The 15,777-nt window shown below is 52.4% G+C and overlaps 1 protein-coding gene across 2 annotated transcripts; it reads right to left on the bottom strand.

Annotated features, from left to right (window-relative positions):
- Positions 1-228: 228 nt before the first annotated feature.
- MFSD13A (major facilitator superfamily domain containing 13A) lies at positions 229-14,953 on the bottom strand. Of its 2 annotated transcripts, none has more exons than XM_040254300.1 (9): positions 14,847-14,953; positions 5,734-5,976; positions 5,237-5,319; positions 4,584-5,036; positions 4,334-4,457; positions 3,209-3,305; positions 2,468-2,639; positions 2,184-2,377; positions 229-1,014 (listed from the first exon to the last, which is right to left on the bottom strand). In XM_040254300.1, exons 2-9 carry the CDS (start codon positions 5,899-5,901, stop codon positions 752-754), a joined length of 1,554 nt encoding a protein of 517 aa, XP_040110234.1. In that variant the 5' UTR covers positions 5,902-5,976; positions 14,847-14,953; the 3' UTR covers positions 229-751. The 2 variants fall into 2 exon arrangements, with proteins under 2 accessions (XP_040110234.1, XP_040110235.1); XM_040254301.1 differs by having other exon boundaries at positions 4,584-4,778.
- Positions 14,954-15,777: the final 824 nt, after the last annotated feature.

The raw sequence follows: 15,777 nt of genomic DNA, 5'->3' as shown, positions 1-15,777 counted from the left end.
CAGTGGTACATGGGAAACGCACTGGGGCTACAACCACAGGCCTGAAGCTGTTTGGCTCCCAGGGGCCCATGAAGCTACTGGTCTGCAGGCTCTCCCCACTACCTCAGTGAAATGCAGCATCCCCCTCCGCCCTACCCCACTCATCTTTGAAAACGTTCTCAGGCTGCTCTTATTAAGGAATCCTGTTCTCCAGCCCACTGCTCCCATACACAGCAAAGACTCCAGGAATGGAAATAGAAATGACTGGCTTTAATCAGTTTGTGATGAGATGAACCTCATTGAGAGGTCATTTGGGGTTCAGGGGCGCCCTGCAGCAGCTGGGGCATGCTACTCCAGGTGCGGCTGAAGCAGAGAATTCTGAGAGAAATCACTGGAAGGGGCAGGTAGGGCTCCCAGTCCTGACCAGGCAAAAGTGGTTTCGAAGCCCACACAGGGCGCCAGCCCCGGCCAGGTAGGAGTAATGGCCTCCATACCCATAGCAACCCCATATGACACCCTTCTCGGTCCTCTTCTTCTGCTCTAGAGGAGGAAGCAGGTCCCTGAGCACACGTACGGCCCAGCCTTTGCCCAAGCTGGGCCAGACAGTCATGCAGGAACTTAGACCCCAGTGACACTCCGGCTCAGCCCCAAGTGCTCCCACTCTGCCATCTGTCCTCCAGGCAGGACCCCAGGGAGGCGGAAGAGCAGGACACAGGGCTGGCAGCCCCAGGGCTACAGGTAGTGTCCTCATCGGGATGGCTTTGCACTCCCCTCACACCATCTTAACGTCCAGGGTCTGGGCCCGTGACAGGTTCTGGCGCTGGGCTTTGACCATGTGCAGGCGCCTCCCGTGCAGTGTGAACTGGGACCAAGTGAACAGCTGCAGCAGAGCACAGGCGATGGGCACCAGCACCAGCAGGTGGAAGCAGCCCTGGCGGAGCGTGGGGGCCTGTGCCGGGGGCGGAGCCGGGGGCTCCGGCCAGGGCTGAGCACTCCCCACAGGGGCCGGGGGGTGCCGCTGGAAGAGATCATGACCTAGGACAAGAGAGCCCGCAGAAAGAACAGGTCAGCCCTGGCCTCCAGAGTCCACAGTGCCTCATCTCAGATGTCACATGGACATGTCCAAACCCCAACTCTCAATTCCTCACCCAAACTTGCTTCTCCCCGGTTCTTCCTTCTTGCAGAATGGCACCACTATCCCCCCAATAACCAATGTCTTCCTAGAGTCCTCAATTAGCTTCACCACTCCCCAAGAGCCAATCCTTCACTTCCCCCAACTCCAAAACGCAGCCCAAACCAAACACTTCTTTTCAGCCCCCAGCACCACCTGCCCCAAGCCTCCATCGCTTTTGCCACAGCCTCCCTACAGTCCACTCTCCAAACAGCAGACAGAGCGAACTTTAAAAAATGTAAATCAGACTAGGCCATTGCCCTACTTAAAACCTTCCCAAGAGCTGCACTGAAAATAACATCCAAACCCTGCCCTGATCTACAGAGCCCCTCTTCACTTTTTTCAGCCTCATCTCCAAACCACTCCTGGGCTTCCCCGGTGGTACAGTGGTAAAGAGCTCATCTGCCAGTGCAGGAGATGCAAGAGACTGGGGTTCGATCCCTGGGCCGGGAAGAGCCTCCGGAGGAGGAAATGCCAATCCAAACCATTTACTTTCTTTTCTGCCTGTGATTTGCTGAGATCTTTCTAGACAATCCTCACCGTTCAGTTCACATCCTGGGTGCCATCTCCTCAGGGTCCTTCTGGGCCACACAGAGCAGCTTCTTAGCCACAATGATACTTTTACCAGTGCACTTATCACTGCCTGCTCTTCTCCTGTTTAGCTGTTTAGTGCCGACCCCACCCCCACCCCAACATAGAATATAAGCTCCATGACAGCAAAGACCTTATCTGTCTTATTTTGTTATCTCTCTCCCTAGAGGCACCTAGAACAGCACCTAGCAGAGAAAGTATCCCATGCATATTTGCTGAATGAATGAGTGAACTACTGAAAGATGGAACCCAGCTCCTTTGCCCACAGAGGGACAGGCAGAGGAGGGGTAACAGCCAGGGGCAGCCCAGGCCCAGCCTCTGTCATGGCTGGTTGTCATTCTCTTTGCTTCACTCGACTCAGGTCCCAGGTTCATCAGCAGGTACACCAGGTAAGCTGGGCCCCCTGGAGCCTCGAGCACCATGCCAGCCCCTGGGTCCTCACCTGTGTAGAAGCAGAGCAGCCAGGTGCCCAGCAGCGGAGCAAAGGTCTGGCCTGGCTTGGTCACCAGGGCCACCATGCCAAAGAGAAGCGCTGAGGCTGCCTGCTTGCGGTGATTCAGCACCAAGTCCTCGTCCACCAGGTCCGTGACCACCAAGGTCAACAGCTTACAGGTGCCCTCAGTGAAAACACGGTTGCTGCCGGCGAGAGAGAACGGATAAGAACGAAGGGGGATGTGGGGCGGAGGGGGGGGACAGGTGGGGGGGCGAGGGAGGGGCAGGGCCTACCTGGCAATGAAGAGGCAGAGCAGGCCAAGGTGGTCGGGCCCAGCCAACAGCATAAGCAGGCTCAGGCCCAGCTTGAGCAGGAAGAGCCCCCGCACCACGGCGTAGACACCCCAGCGCCGGCACAGGGGCAGGAAGTAGAGGTTGTTGAGGTGGGGAGCGACATAGGAGATGCCTGGGGAAGGGAACGTGGCCTAGTCAAGGGGCGCTGCCACAACCTCCACAACTGCCCACATTTTAACCATCAGAAATCAAAGTTTGCACTAATTCCGCACTAACTTGGTCCAGGCGCTGTGCTGAGTTTCCACATCCTTTTATTTAGTCTTCGCAACCCTTTAAGGTAAGTACTATCCCTACTGTACAGATAAATGGAGACCCAAAGAGATGAAATAAAACACACCCAAGGCCACAGAGGGAAGAAGCACAGTTAAGACACGTTCCCAGGCCTGTCAGGAGAGCAGTCGTCCCTTGTGAATGAGCTACTGCGCCGCATTACCGCTAGGTGGCATGACTACCAAGAGGACCACCATGAGGGCAGCCCTACCCATTCAAACTCGCAGAAGCTGCCTCCCTTCCTCTGGAAAACAGAGCGGGGTGGGGCTGGGGGCTGGAGGTGCAACCCCAGTGCAGATTCTGCCCTCTGCCACCTGGGCCCCAGCTGGGAGGTGGCTGTATCTGCAGTCAGTCTAGGGGTTCTGGGGTGCAAGCCTCTGTCCTTCCGGCCAGCACAAGGTACCCACTCACCCAACAGGAAGGAGCCCGTGGAGAGGGAGATGTGTTCTGACAACAGATGCTCCAGGAAGAGGGGAAAGAAGTTGCTGTTGAAGTGGCAGTGAAAGACCTGCAACCAACAGGGACACTAAGGAGGCTGGGAGGCAGGTGAAGGGGAGCCAGGAACAGAGGGAAAACCAACAGATGTGGGGCGGGGCGGGGGGGGGGGGGGGGGGGGGGGGGCTGGGAGGGCAGCAGCAGGAGCCAGAGCAGCCTCTAGTTCCGTGTCCTTCAGCATGGAACATACCAGAACAAAACCTAAAACCAAATTCCTATGCTTATCTATAAAAGTTAGAAGGAATGATAACATCACGATTGAAACAACTGAAAGCTTTCTCTTATCTCTTATCTTAGCTTTATCAATGCTAAAACAAGCTTAATGACATAAAAACGAACGTGTTTCTAAATTTCGCTGGCTTATATACTAACGTATTCTAGGTCTGACCTGTGGTGTTTTGAAAAGAGTCCTCAGGGACTTTCCTGGTGTTCCAGTGATTAAGACTATCTACTTCCAATGCAGGGGGTGTGGTTTTGATCCCTGGTTGGGGAACTAAGATCCCACATGCCCTGCAAAAATAGAATTATACAAAAGTGTTCTAAGCATTGTGCGTGCTTAGTCGCGTCCGACTCTTTGGGATTCCATGAAGTATAGCCCATCAGGCTCCTCTGTCCATGAAATTTTCCAGGAAAGAATACTGGAATGGGTTGCCATTTCTTACTCCAGGGGATCTTCCTGACCCAGGGATTGAACCCATGTCTCCTGTGTCTCCTGCATTGCAGGCACATTCTTTACCCACTGAGCCATCAGGGAAGTCCACATATGCCCCGCAGAGTGGCCAAAAAAAAGTCCCCAAGGGAGCACCTCTCTCTCCTTATCTCACATTGCAGGTGAGAACATGGCTGCTCCAAAAGAGAGAGACTGGCCTAAGATCACACAGGGAGTTAGGAGCTCAGATGCAGCGAGAATCCAGGTCTCTAACTACCCAACTTGTATTCCTGCCATTCAGCCTCTCAGCCCCAGGGAAGGCCAGAACTGATTTCCCAGCTTCTTGAGTGAGGCATTTGCAGCCATCCTATGAATGGGCATGGCTCCCATACCTGCACCAGGTCCATGCCCACGAACCACAGGAAGTTCCGGTGGCGTGCCAGCTGCCGGAGGTACTGGCCCAAGGTGATGCTACCTGCCTCCTCGCTGCTCACAAGCAGCTCTTCTTCACACAGGCTATGGGGCAGAGGGGAATCAAGAACAGCTTAGGCTGGGCCAGAGCCATCTCCCACCCCAGGCAGCCATCCATCAGGCAGGAGCCCCAGCATGGCAATCAAGCCCAGCAGAGTGCTGGCCACTCACCCGCCATTCACAGCCATGGCTGGGCACCCCGGCTCCCTGCCGGCCGCCTCAACCCGCCGCCTCAGCAGCCGTGCGGCCCCCACAAAGCCCAGCCCGGAGCCAGTGGCCAGTGCCAGGCAGAAGGCGCGGAAGGAAGAGAAGTCCTCTTTGTTCCAGAAGGCGTAGGAGGCAAAGACAGACAGGGAGCCGGCCGCGCTGAAGAGGGAGCAGTAGAAATTGAGGTGGGTGCGGTCGTGGGCTGAGAGGGCCAGGTCGGCCAGCAAGGCATGATGGTGCAGGTCTACGAGCGTCAGGAAGCCGTCGTAGAGGCACAGGCACAGCAAGAACTGCAGCCCAGCAGGCGCCCAGGGCACCCAGAATGCCAGGAACGACAGTGCCAGCAGCGGCCCATGCCGGCCCAGGGCCCGCACCCGTGCCAGCACCACGGCCCGTGAGGAGAGCCCAGCGCCTGACCTGCCGGGGAGAGGGGGGCCGTTGGGAGATGCCCTGGCAGGCCCCACTCCCTGCCTGAACTCGGGAAATGAGAAGGCCCAGCCAATGGCTGGCAGTGGTTTCCCTTTCTATCCCCACCCCACACACAGGCAGTGGTCCTCTAGCCCTGGGGAGGGGGAGGTGGGAGAGGACCAGACCTGAGCTTTCCCTGGGAAACAAACCGGGGTTGGGAGCTGAGGAACCGACGGTCACTCAGCCAGCCGAAGAGGGGGTCGTTGAGACTGTTCCAGAGGAGAAACACCGTCTGTGGGCAGAGGGGAGACGGGCAGGTGGGCTCCAGGCAGTGTCCTCTCCAGGGCTTTCCCCACCCCAGTCTACTCGCCACCCCTCAGAGATGATGCCAGCTCTCCTGCCTGCAAACGTGTGCTCAGGTCGGTCCCTCTGCCATAACCCACAGCCACTGCCCCCATCAAACTCCCACCATCCAGGGCACTGCTGATAAATACACGTGAATATATTAAAAATGTGCATACAGTGCCTGGCTCACAGGACAGAGGACGGGAGAGTTGGCATAATCCCCACTGAGGCCTCCAGCTCTACCTTTTCTTGCTGAATCTTGGTGGGCAAGCCAGCTTACCCTCTGCTCCTGGCTCGGTGGGACCCTGCCCTGCCATCTGCCCGGCTCCCACCCCAGCTGACTGCCCCAGTGCTGGCCTACCTCTCCAACCCAGAAGGCAGCTTTGTCGATCTTGTACACTGAGACAAAGGTGTCCACATAGTAAAGCAGGAACACGTTGTGCAGGACAGAGACAAAGAGGGCCAGGGAGCCATAGACCATAGCCGTGGGCAGGCCCAGCAGCCAGGCCCAGGGTCCATCCAGCCTCATGGCGGCCAGCCCAGCCTCAGCCCCAGGAGCACCGAGGCGCGCCCATGGCCGTGGGCAGTCTGGCCATACTTGTCCCTGGGGAAGAAGGAGCCAGTTAGCTGCAGGGATCAGAGTCAGCCCTGCTCCTAACCCCAGACCTCTGAGTCATCTCACTGGGAGAAAGTTTGCACATAAAACAAAACTGGGGAATCGCCAATGGGAATCACCAGCTAAAACAAGGCTGGACTACACACCACTACTAGGGAGTAAGAGGAAACTGATAAAGGTGTGGGAAGAGAAGGCAGACAGCCAGCAAGGGCAGAGTCAGGTCGCGTGCCGGGGCAACTTCTTTCATCCATACTCTAACCTGACAGCCCTGGGCCTGGGCACACACTGTGCCTACAGTAGAATCTCGGGCAAGCTAGTTAACCCCAGCCTGTTTTCTCTTCTGTAAAAGGGCAAAGTGGATGATCATGGCTACTCAGAAGAATAAAAGGATTAAATGAGCTATAACTCAAAGTGCTCAATAAATGTTGGTGGTATCATTATCATCTTTATAAAACCCATACAAAGTTTACAGCACTGTTCCAATATTATAGGAGAGCAACCCCAAGCTCAGAGATGGTTCAGTCATTTGCCCAAGGTCACACAGCATAAAAGTAGCAGACTTGAACCCTGGCCTGTCTGGCTCCGAAGCCTTTTTTTTTTTTTGCCACTTGACCTCCCAAACTGGATTACTGTAGGGTGCTGGGTAGAATGGAGAGAACTGCTGTGATGTCAGGTTTCACAGGGATATAAGAGTGATAAGATATGATAAGAGTCCACAACTGTCCATGCAGTTTGATTCCAGAAACCCCACCTCAAGGAACTAACCCCAAGAGAACATGTACAGAGTTGTTCACAGCAGCAACTTCTAAAAGCAGCCAAAATTTGGACACAGCCCAGGAACACAACAAAGGGACTGGCTCAACAAGCCCGATGCTCTCCACAAAGGTCAAGTACGTGGGGAGTGTCAACACACGGGAGAGAAACTCAAGGACGTGTTACATGAAAGAACAAAGGACAACACACGCGCCTGCTCTGGACCAGGCCAGCTCATGCAGAGACCAGCAGGCTAGACTGACCACGGGTTTAAAAGGAAATAAAAATCCAATTCTTATTACAGCAGTGCTTCTCATACTGTAATGTGCTTCCACGTCACCTGGGGACTTGGTTCAAATGTAGATTTTTACCTTCGCAGGTGTGGAGTAGAATCTGAGATTCTGCCTTTCTAACACGCTCCCAGGGGGCACCGATGCTGCTGGGCCATGACCACACTTTAAGCAGCCAGGCATTAAGTCTATCTGTCTCTTTTTTTAGATTCAAAGTTGTTCTCTTTTCAGAAAAATAATCCCATGTGTGCTTGTCTGACCACCCACCTTCTCCACCCGCCAGAGGGAAGCTATGGGGGCTTTCTTCTCTCAAACTCCCTGTAGCTAGTTGAATTAGCCCCAAAGAGATAGGTTCATGTCCTAACGCTCAGCACCTGTGAGTGTGATCTTCTTTGAAAAGAGCTTTACAGATGTAACCACATTAAGATGAGGTCTGAATTGAGGTGAGCCCTAACCTAAGGACTGCTGTCCTCGTAAGGAGAGGGAAATCTGGACACAGACACAGAGAAAGGGAAGACAGCCATGTGAAGATGAAGGCAGAAATCTGAGTGATGCGGCTATGAGCCAGAGAACACAAAGAATCTCAGGTAGCACAAGGCAGCCAGGTGGAGGCAAGGAAGGATGCTTTCCTAGAGGCTCCCTCCAGAGGGCGCATGACCCGATGCTGGATTTCCACCCTCCAGGAACCGTGAGGTTGTTTTAAGCTACCTGCTGCTGCTATTGCTGCTAAGTCACTTCAGTCGTGTCCGACTCTGTGCGACCCCATAAACGGCAGCCAACCAGGCTCCCCCATCCCTGGGATTCTCCAGGCAAGAGCACTGGAGTGGGTTGCCATTTCCTTCTCCAATGCAAGAAAGTGAAAAGTGAAAGTGAAGTTGCTCAGTCGTGTCCAACTCATAGCGGCCTCATGGACTGCAACCTACCAGGCTCCTCCACCCATGGGATTTTCCAGGCAAGAGTACTGGAGTGGGGTTTGTGGCCATTTGTTTCGGCAGCCCTAAAACTTATGCACCTCCTCAGAGGCTATCTCCTCTTGAAGTCCTTGTGACCCAAGCCTAGCCACAGGGCTCATTTACATGTCTGCATGCTTGCACACACATATGCAGAACAGAAACTCCTGTTTCCTCATTAGAGTCAGGCCCTGGAGAACCAACTCAGATGCAGTCCCTAAGTGGTGACCCGCCCCTGACAGGCCCTGTTCTTGCCCCATGAGTCCCCAGGGCTCTGCTTCAATGCCCAGCCTTCAAGGGCCTCTGTAGTCCAGCCTCTCCTGGCCAGTCCCGCCCAGCTTCCCATGGACCTTCAAGCCCCCATCTTCTCTGGCCAGGCCTTTGTTCTCAAGGGCCCCTGCTACCAGAAGCGCCATCCACATCTCTTCGTTTCCATCGCACCTGTCATGGCCATTAGCACTCCAACTCCTCGCCCCTCATTGTGCCTCCAGCCCTGCACACATTCTCCTGCCTGCCTGCACTCCAACCTGATGGTGGGGTTCGCCAGCATGGGGCCTGTGTCCTCACCCTCTACCTCCATCTCTGGACTCAGCCACCCTTGCTGTGGGAGTGACTGGCTGGGGAGATAGAGGCTCTGCGGGGAGAACAAGGAGGGACTCTCACAGGGTCCCTCTCAGGCTCACTGGAAGCTGAGGTGGTCACTCAAGAGGTCAGTATGCAGCCTTCCACCCCCGTGCCAGCTTTATGCCAGTCCACATCTTAGTGATGGAGGAAGAAGGAGGAATGGCCAAAACTACCTGAGTGGATGCATGCTATGTCACTTCAGTCGTGTCCGACTCGTGAGATCCTTTGGACTGTAGCCTTCTAGGTTCCTCTGTCCATGGGGATTCTCCAGGCAAGAACACTGGAGTGGGTTGCCATGCCCTCCTCCAGGGGAATCTTCCCAACCCAGGATTGAACCTGTGTTTCTTAAACTCCTGCATTGGCAGACGGGTTCTTTACCACTAGCACCACCTGGGAAGCCCGAACTTCCTGAAAGCAGCCGCTAAGTCTGTGAGAATCTCTCCCTGGCCAAAAGGATCCCGCTTTGTCCAGAAGCAGGACGATATCCATGGGGCCTTTAAGCCCCTGAAGAAGTATTTGGTGGGAAATATTGTTTTTTTCCCACAGCCTTATTGAGATATAACTGACAGTAATCTGCACAATGGAGAGGTCTCTGGTGGCCTAGGGGTTAGGACTCCAGGCTTTCACTATCGTGGCCTGGTTTCAATCCCTGACTGGAGAACTGAGATCCTGCAAGCCACGTGGTAGGACCAAAATAAAAAAAGAGAGAGAATGGAAAAAAGAACCCTTCCCTAGATAATAATACTCTGCACATATTCAAAGTGTATAGTCTGATCAGTTTTGGCATGTGTATGCCTGTGAAACTGTCACAGTTGAGATCAGGAATATATCCATCACCCTGAAAGTTTCCTTGGCACTTTCCCAAGCAATGTAGTGGAAAGAAGGCACAAGTGGAGGTCTCCAAAGGCCCAACTTTACCATTTCCTACTCATGTGACCTGCAGCAATTTGGTTAACCCCTCCATGCCTGTTTCCTGAGTTGCACAATTAAGTCAACCTTCCTAAGGCTAGGGTCAGCAGTCAATGAGAAGATACTTCAACACAGTGAGCACAGTAAGTGCAGTGAGCACCGGAACTTCACAGACTATCACTATCAAGCCTCCCAGACTGTCCATATCCACCACACCAGGATGAGATGGGGATTCATCTAAAGGTGTTTTGCGCCTATAAAGCACAATGTACGCGTCTGCTTTTACCCTTAACTCAGGTCACCTCCTCTGATTCCCCAGGGCCTTTCAGAACTCCCCTCCCTCACCTCAAAAGCCTTTGTCCAAAGGGACTGAAGCCTGCTGGTACCCCTACCCAGATGTCCAGTGACCTGCCCTGGTTACTGGAGAAGGTGGACTCTATAGGCAAGGTCCCCAGCTGCCGGCCACCAGCTCCCTGCACCCACACTGGGACAACAGTAGAGGAAAACCTCAAAGTGTGGTGAGATGGAAAAAGTATGACTTTTGCCATCAGAAGAGCCAGGTTTTAAATCTCAACTGCACTTCCTACTAACTGCACCCACAGGTAAGGTCTGAGCCTGTCTGAACCTTGGATTCCTCACCTGCAAAATGAAAGCAAGTGCCTATCTTTACAGGAATGCAGGGAGGATTGACTGGTTTGATCTCCTTGCAGTCCAAAGAACTCTCTAGAGTCTTCTCCAGTATCACAATTCGAAAGTATCAATTCTAGTCAATCCTAAAGCAAATAAACCCTGAATGTCTATTGGAAGGACTGATTCTGAAGCTTCAATACTTTGGCAACCTGATGCCAAGAGCAGACTCATTGGTAAAGACCCTGATGCTGGGAAAGACTAAGGGCAGGAGAAGGAGGCAAAAGAGGATGAGATGGTTGGATAACATCACAGGCTCAATGGGTATGAGTTTGAGCAAACTCCGGGAGATAGTGAAGGACAGGGAAGCCTGGCGTGCTGCAGTCCATGGGGTCGAAAAAAGTCAGACGTGACTGATCACCAACAAGCAAAGGGAGTACTAGTAAGCCCCAGAGCACCAATGGAAATATGCTGAGAAACTGGCTTTTTCTTAGGCTCACTTAGAACAGAGTAAGAGCAGTGGAATATGCAGGTAATCAGGTCCTTCTTGTGGCAAGGGAGTTTGAGGGGGGGGAAAAAGCATAAGAGGTAAAGTCAGAGGAGGAGGGCCTGCAAGAAGCAGGAGCATATACAATGTTCAGGGGTACCAGAGACAAACCCGTAAACCATGGACTAGATCTAGAGGCAAAGCACCATGCCCAGGTAAGCCTTTGCCCAGGAAAGAGAGCTGCGGGAAGAGCATGCAGGGTCACTCAACGGTTTCTCTTCCAAATTGTATTGCTCCATCAGTAACGTCTTCCTCGGCTAGCCCTCCCCACCTGTTGGTGGTTTAGTCACTAAGTTGTTTCTGACTCTTGCAGCCCCATAGACTAGAGTCCACCAAGCTCCTCTGTTCATGAGATTTCCCAGGCAAGAATACTGGAATGGGTTGCCACTTCCTTCTCCAAGAGATCTTCCACACCCAGGGATCAAACATGGGTCTCCTGCATTGCAGGCAGATTCTTTAAAATTGAGCCACCAGGGAAGTCCCACCTGTTAGGGAAATTAAATAAATAGTCCTGTTTAGGCTTCAGAGACAAGGCAGACCAGGTCTCTGACCTTGCTTCTAACCTGCCGGGATAATGCCCTGACTGTGCGTGCCTTGACCGCCTGCTGTGAGTGGAAGCCTTGTGGCACAATAGATAAGATAGGGGACAAATCTTGAAATTGTTGAGCCCACAGAGAGGCCCTGACCAACCAAGTCCCAGGCTTAACAACATTCCAAGTTTTACATGACAAAACAAACAGCATTAACATAAAACCAGAGCTGCTTTTGCTCACAGATTGATGATTATCAGTATGCGTCCAGGGATTATGAGCGGGAACTCTGAACTATAATTTTTGAAGTCTCATCCACAAAGCGGATGGGATGCCTGGGACCTTTTCCCAACTGGGACTCCAGATGTGCTGTGTCATGGGACTTACCAATGTTGTCTGAGTCTGGATGTTGGTCAAAACTCAGTTTGGTGATGTATCCTCTGCTGTTTTTTTCTCGTTTCTTTTAATGTTAGTATATCAAAAGTAAGTTAGATAATTCTCTAATAAATACTGGTATTATTTATTCGTATATAACAGGAGGCTTATTTTGTTAACAAATCCTTTGAATCTAAGATGAAAGTGAAAACTTTCTGCAAAACACCACCCCCAATCCACCCCCACAGAGAGCAACAGCCCTGCCTCTCTTGGGAAGGAACAGCTTGGGGCCCACACTAGCCTAGCTGTATAACAAGACTGAGATGTCCTGTAACCTGCAACCAACTCCACCCTCACCTTGACACCATGAGAACCTGCTGGAGGCCCCACAGCCCCATCCCCCACAATGACGGCAGGTACGGTCCCAGTAGTGCAACCTTGAGCCAGCCACTCCCTCCCTCGGGGCCTCAGTTTCCTCATCTATAAAGTGGGGATCTAAGCCAACCTCTTAGATTGCTGTGGGGCTGAAATGCATGAAGGTATATAAAGCACCAAGCCTAGTGCCTGGCATCTAGAAGACCCTCAGTAAAATGTAACTATTCTTTTTCTTTTTCACTTCTCTGAAGTTTGGCTTTATGATCTTTAAAGGATTTCCGTCTGTGTCTTATGGCAAATCGAGGATTGAAGTTGTCTTTTCAGTATGAAACATTGATGCTTCTCATTGCCTGAAATATCCTCAGTTCAGTTTAGTCGCTCAGTCGTGTCCGACGCTTTGCGACCCCATGAATTGCAGCACGCCAGCCCTCTCTGTCCATCACCATCTCCCAGAGTTTACTCAAACTCACGTCCATCGAGTCGGTGATGCCATCCAGCCATCTCATCCTCTGTCGTCCCCTTCTCCTCCTGCTCCCAATCCCTCCCAGCATCAGAGTCTTTTCCAATGAGTCAACTCTTCGCATGAAGTGGCCAAAGTACTGGAGTTTCAGCTTTAGCATCATTCCTTCCAAAGAATACCCAGGGCGGATCTCCTTTAGAATGGACTGGTTGGATTTCCTTGCAGTCCATATCCTACCATCTTTCAAATTCTTTTTTGAATGCCACCTCCAACCTTAGTTCATGTTGTTCCTTCCACCTAAAACTCTCTAGATGTAACTACATACCAGTTCTCAGGCATATAAGATATGGCTGGTTTTTACACCTATCATCATATATCCTTACAACTTGTTACTATTTCTATCCTTATCTTGTAAGTGAAGAAACCAAGGCTCTGAAGGATAAGTAACTGGCCCCAAATCACAGAGCTATTAAGTCCTGGAACCAAAATTCAAAACAGATGCTTTTGAGCAAAAAAAGGAAAACCCCTCAGCATTTCTCACATCACTTTGCCCATCACCCACCACAATCATCAAATCCTGCTTATCTGAGAAAGGGCCAGTTCAGTGGCACAAACCTTCTCAAGAATACCAAGTTAGGTGTTCTCTCCCTATTTCAGGTCCCTTGGCTGAATCCTCCGTATCAGGATCCAAAGGTCTCCCTAACCCTTCTCCAGCCTCCAAGCTCCTTATGGGCAGGGCCAGATCAGACCTACCCCTGATTTCTACCTCTAGCCTCCACCAGGCTCCTTCACCACATATTGGCCTTTTAATTAATACCCAGTGGGCCAATTTGCCCCTAAAAGGCTCATATGGACATCCCCAGCCCAAGGGGGAAAAAGCACCCATAGGAGGAGTGAGACCCCCAGATCCCACTGTCCCCCTCAACTCTCCATTCTGCTTGACTGTGGAAGTCAGAAAGAGGCAACCTGGGAAAGCCTGATGTGAAACATGGACAGCAAGGCAACAGGTGAACAAAGAGGAACAGTGATGATAACAAAATGTAACATTTATTAAGCTTTCACCATGTGCTAAGGAAAACTGATACAATATGGAAAGAGAGCTCAGAACAGAGAGACACCAGATTAGGAAGGGCTTGGAAACCACACACAAGATACTCTCTTGAGGACAACAGAAAGGGGGGTGGGGGCCACTGGGGGTGCCTGGGTGACAGAAAAAGATTTTTAGAAGGATCCCCGCCCCCCCGCATCTTTCAAAAATGCTCCCCTCTTCACCCCATCTGGCTCCTGGGAAATAACTAGAAAAGCATGGAAACAAGAGCAGCTCCCTGATCTTTGAACCAGCCTATGGTGGGCAGGGAGCTGGTAAACTTAGGAGAAGGAACCAAGAGTGCCAGACAGGCCCCCCCCCCCCAGGTGAGGGGCTTTGGAAGGACTAGACACTGTATGAGAAGCAATTAGTATGGAGGGGAAAAAATCTACTAGTAAGCATTATTTGGAGTTGGGAGCCCTGGGTCAAGTCTGAACCTTATCACTAACTAGCTATTCACTAACTAGTTTATTCCTATATCTGCAAAGCGGGAGAAAAATTCCATTCCCTGTCTGTCCCCAGGGGGTATTAAGTGAATTTTAAAGGTATAAAACCCTATGCAAATATTAAGGGTGTCCTTTTCTCAACAAGGGGACCTTTGAATTGTCTGCTGAGTTTCCTGTTTCACATCCCCTTTGTCTCCCTGTTCAGCCTTCCCACAACCCCTGGCAGGGCTGTTGGGGAGGCCCACCCAGGAAGGGTGCCCACTTTCCATGCAGTGGCTTTCTCTTAGGGCCCATCCTCTTTCTTAGGCTAGAAGTCAATTTCACCCTATTGGGAGTTGGGACCATTTCCTTGGAGGGTCAGTAACTTCACCCCAAGACCCGTTCCAAGCCACAGAGGAGTCTGGGATCAACCATGGTGCTGAACCATGTGGTGGCTCTCCAGCCTGTCTGCACATTAAAATCACCCGAGGAGCTGCTCAATCATACCAAGGCCCAAGCCTCACTCCCGACCAATTAAATAAATTGGACTCTCTAGAGAAGGGGCCCAGCATCGGTGTTCTTTTAAAGCTCCCCTATAGGTTCTACTACATCGCCAGGATTAAAGGCCATTATGTTAATGAAATGGATCCCGGTCCGAAGCAGCCGACGACTCTAGGGAGTCCCCTCTGCAAGAATTCCATCCTCACCCCTTGAGCCCAAGCTTTTCCCACCCTGACCCAAGCACTTTCTCAACCACAACCAGATCACTTCAGGAACCCCCGAAGACAGCCCCCAGGACTCCCAGAGCAGACAGCACTCCTGTCCCCCTCGGTGTGTCCTTTGTGTCTGACTGGCCCCCAGTCCGGCCCACTGCCCCCTTGCCCCTGCCGTCGGCCAGCCGCTCACCGCAATTGGGGCACGCGAAGCCTAATCCCACGGCTGCCGGGAGCCAGGTGCCAGCCAGTGCGCCTGCGCGCGGGCCGCCGATAGCTTCTCCAGCCTCTTCTTCCGCCCCTACCCAGCGATTGGCTCCGCGCGGCTCCTGGGACCGCAGTTTAGGCAGGTGCTGGAGCCTGAGGCTGTCGCCGCCATATTTGTTATGGGCCTTTGCCCTTAAGGATCAAACAGAGGATGTGCTTGCTAGCAAAAAAACGGGGTAGGTTGCCTGAATTCCTGACTCTCACCTCCACGAAGGCTTAATGTCACTTCAGTTCAAATCAACTGTTTTTCTGAGCGCTTCCCATCCTCTGCACCCTCCTTCCTATTAATTCGGAGAATGAAGCGAGCTCAGTGCCTCCCCTCAAGCCTTGTCATGTGACTGGATGCACAGCTGAGACAGATAAGGAGAGGGCGGTGGCACGACCTGGGACTCCGTGAAGCTGGACTGTGAGCCAAGAGTGGACACGCCCACCTTGAGCTGCTGTGGGCACCAGGATTCGGGTCACACGCACCAGACCCTTAGAGAGCAACCAAGCGGCCCAACCTCCTTGTACTGTTAATAGTAAAATATGGGCTTCCCGGGTGGCGCTAGTGGTGAAGAACCCGCCTGCCAATGCAGAAGACTGAAGACACGCGAGTTCCATCCCTGGGTGGGGAAGGTTCCCTGGAGGAGGGAATGACAGCCCATTCTGGTATTCTTGCCTGGAGAACCCGGTGAACAGAGGGGCCTGGTGGGCCACAGTCCATAGGGTCTCGCAGACTTGGACCCAAGTGAAGTGACTTGGCTACTGAGCTCTTAGAATGCGCCCTGTGCTTTGTTAAACACTCTGTATGCATTATCTTGTTGAGTCCTCACATTGTCATCCCTGGGAGGTAGGTCCTATTATCCCATTTTACA

This window comes from Oryx dammah, unplaced genomic scaffold (assembly GCF_014754425.2).
Source record: "Oryx dammah isolate SB20612 unplaced genomic scaffold, SCBI_Odam_1.1 HiC_scaffold_14, whole genome shotgun sequence".
Classification (NCBI taxonomy): Eukaryota; Metazoa; Chordata; class Mammalia; order Artiodactyla; family Bovidae; genus Oryx; species Oryx dammah.
The sequence above is the reverse complement of the archived record's forward strand: the minus strand, read 5'-3'. Positions and strand labels throughout refer to the sequence as shown.